This window comes from Capsicum annuum, chromosome 2 (assembly GCF_002878395.1).
Source record: "Capsicum annuum cultivar UCD-10X-F1 chromosome 2, UCD10Xv1.1, whole genome shotgun sequence".
Classification (NCBI taxonomy): domain Eukaryota; kingdom Viridiplantae; phylum Streptophyta; class Magnoliopsida; order Solanales; family Solanaceae; genus Capsicum; species Capsicum annuum.
This window is the reverse complement of record NC_061112.1, coordinates 102,103,591-102,105,581: the sequence shown is the minus strand read 5'-3', so window position 1 is coordinate 102,105,581 and position 1,991 is coordinate 102,103,591. Positions and strand designations below refer to the sequence as shown.

General features: G+C 35.6%; 1 protein-coding gene across 1 annotated transcript; it reads left to right on the top strand.

Moving 5' to 3' along the window:
* Positions 1-679: 679 nt before the first annotated feature.
* LOC107858852 (TLC domain-containing protein At5g14285) lies at positions 680-1,688 on the top strand. Its single transcript, XM_016703652.2, has one exon. The coding sequence runs from the start codon at positions 852-854 to the stop codon at positions 1,599-1,601; it is 750 nt and encodes a 249-aa protein (XP_016559138.2). The 5' UTR covers positions 680-851; the 3' UTR covers positions 1,602-1,688.
* Positions 1,689-1,991: the final 303 nt, after the last annotated feature.

Here is a 1,991-nt window from a genome sequence, read left to right as displayed (position 1 = left end):
ATAAATCAATGGGACTTGAACCCATACATGCATTCATATCGTGCTTTTGGGAGAATGACCATCTTCAAGTGGTCAAATTTTTCTTTTAGGCTATTCCATAAAACAAGTGGATCCTTAGTAGTAAGGTTTTCAATTTTCAGAATTTCGTCAAGATGATGATGCAACAAAATCATAGCCTTAGCACGATTTTAATGAGATGCTGTATTTTCTTTCTTTATGACGTCTCCAAGACCCATAACATCTAAGTGAATTTCAGCATTCAATATTCATTAAAGGTAGTTCTTGCTCGAGGCAACGAACTCAGATTTTGTAAAATTATTAGCAATATAAAAAGAAAGAAAATAATACCTTAGCCTTCAAATTTGATACGGCAGAATCTGGTGTTGATAACGTGTTATAAAACAAGAAAGAATAGAAAAGAAGAAGAATAGAGAATAGAGAGTATTTGTTATTTCTTTTGAGGGATGAATTACAATGAAGCAAAATCCATTTATTTATAGGGGAAAACTAACCTTGGAGTTTGTAACTTTTCTATAAATAGACATACACAATATATGGTAAAGTAGGCATTCATTATATATGATAAATAGACATTCACTGTATATAAAAATTTATAACATTTTCTATTTAAATAATTATAATATAATTTTTAATTTTAATACAATGAATACTAGGACATAAAACAACAAGGGTTGTGGGAATCTTACTCCTCCTCGAAAAGTACAATTTTTCCAAAAATTCACACCAAACCTCACCCCTCTCCACATTTTTCCTCCCCTTTGGATTTTCCTTTTCTCGCCCAATTCTCTCCTATTAAACCCTAAAAAATTCTACTACTATTCCCTCAATCAATGGAACTTCCAATTCTCTTTTCCTCAATTCCTAATCTCCTTTCCTTCTTCATCTTTTTCTTCGTCATTTACATAATTGCCTACTTCCTAATTTTCCCTTCATGGAAACCAAACCTTCGCCCCGAAGCTTCTAGTTGTATAATCTCCTTTTTCCATGGCACTCCCGCTGTAGTTTTCGCCATTACTTCTTTACTCTCCGACCCACATCGTAATTTTCACTCTCCCAATACCCATTTTCAGAACATGGTTCTTGATTACAGTATTGCGTATTTCTTGATGGATTTAGCACATTACCTGGTTTTTTACCCAAGTGATGTTCTCTTTATCGGACACCATGTTGCGACGCTTTTTGTATTCGTTACGTGTAGGTATGTGGTGTATCATGGGGCGTATGCCATTCTTGTGCTGTTGATACTTGCGGAGGTTACTAGCTTCGTGCAGAATACGTGGACACTTGCAAATGCGAGGAAAGGGGATGTGGAGTTTGCTGCAAAGGTGTATGCTGTGCTTTCGCCTCCGTTTTATGGGTTTTATTCATTGGTGAGAGGTATTGCTGGGCCGTATTTTGTATACAGGATGCTTTCGTATTATGTTAGTGGTGCTGCTGATAGTGTTATTCCTAGATGGGTTTGGATTTCTTGGGTGTTTGTTGTTGTTACTGCTATTACTGTTAGTATTATGTGGGTTTCCAATCTTTGGGTTCAACTGTATAGAGATATGAAAAGGAAATTTGACAAGAAAGTTAGGTGAGTTAAACTATTGTGGTTTAACAATCACTTATATGGCTTTATTGAATGAGATATTGGGGGAAAAAAAAAACAAATCCTTCATTGTCTATTTGCTCCTTTGTTGCTTTTATGCATCTTTGGCTGTGTTATACTAGTGTTGGAATGCATAAGTTCAGAATTATAATTACTCTATAGCCTTTTCCATTATGAAATCAGCTAAAAAAAGTCGACGAAAATCATTAATGGATTATATGTAGTGGCTTCTGGTGTTGAATTTGAGCCGCAGGTCTATTAGAAGCAACCTCTCTATCTCGCCTCTAAGGTAGAGGACTACACCGGGAAATGTTGTTGTTGGTTGCCTTCTGGTGTTGAATTTTGATATTCAGAGTTTCAATGCTGGCAGAATCGTTTA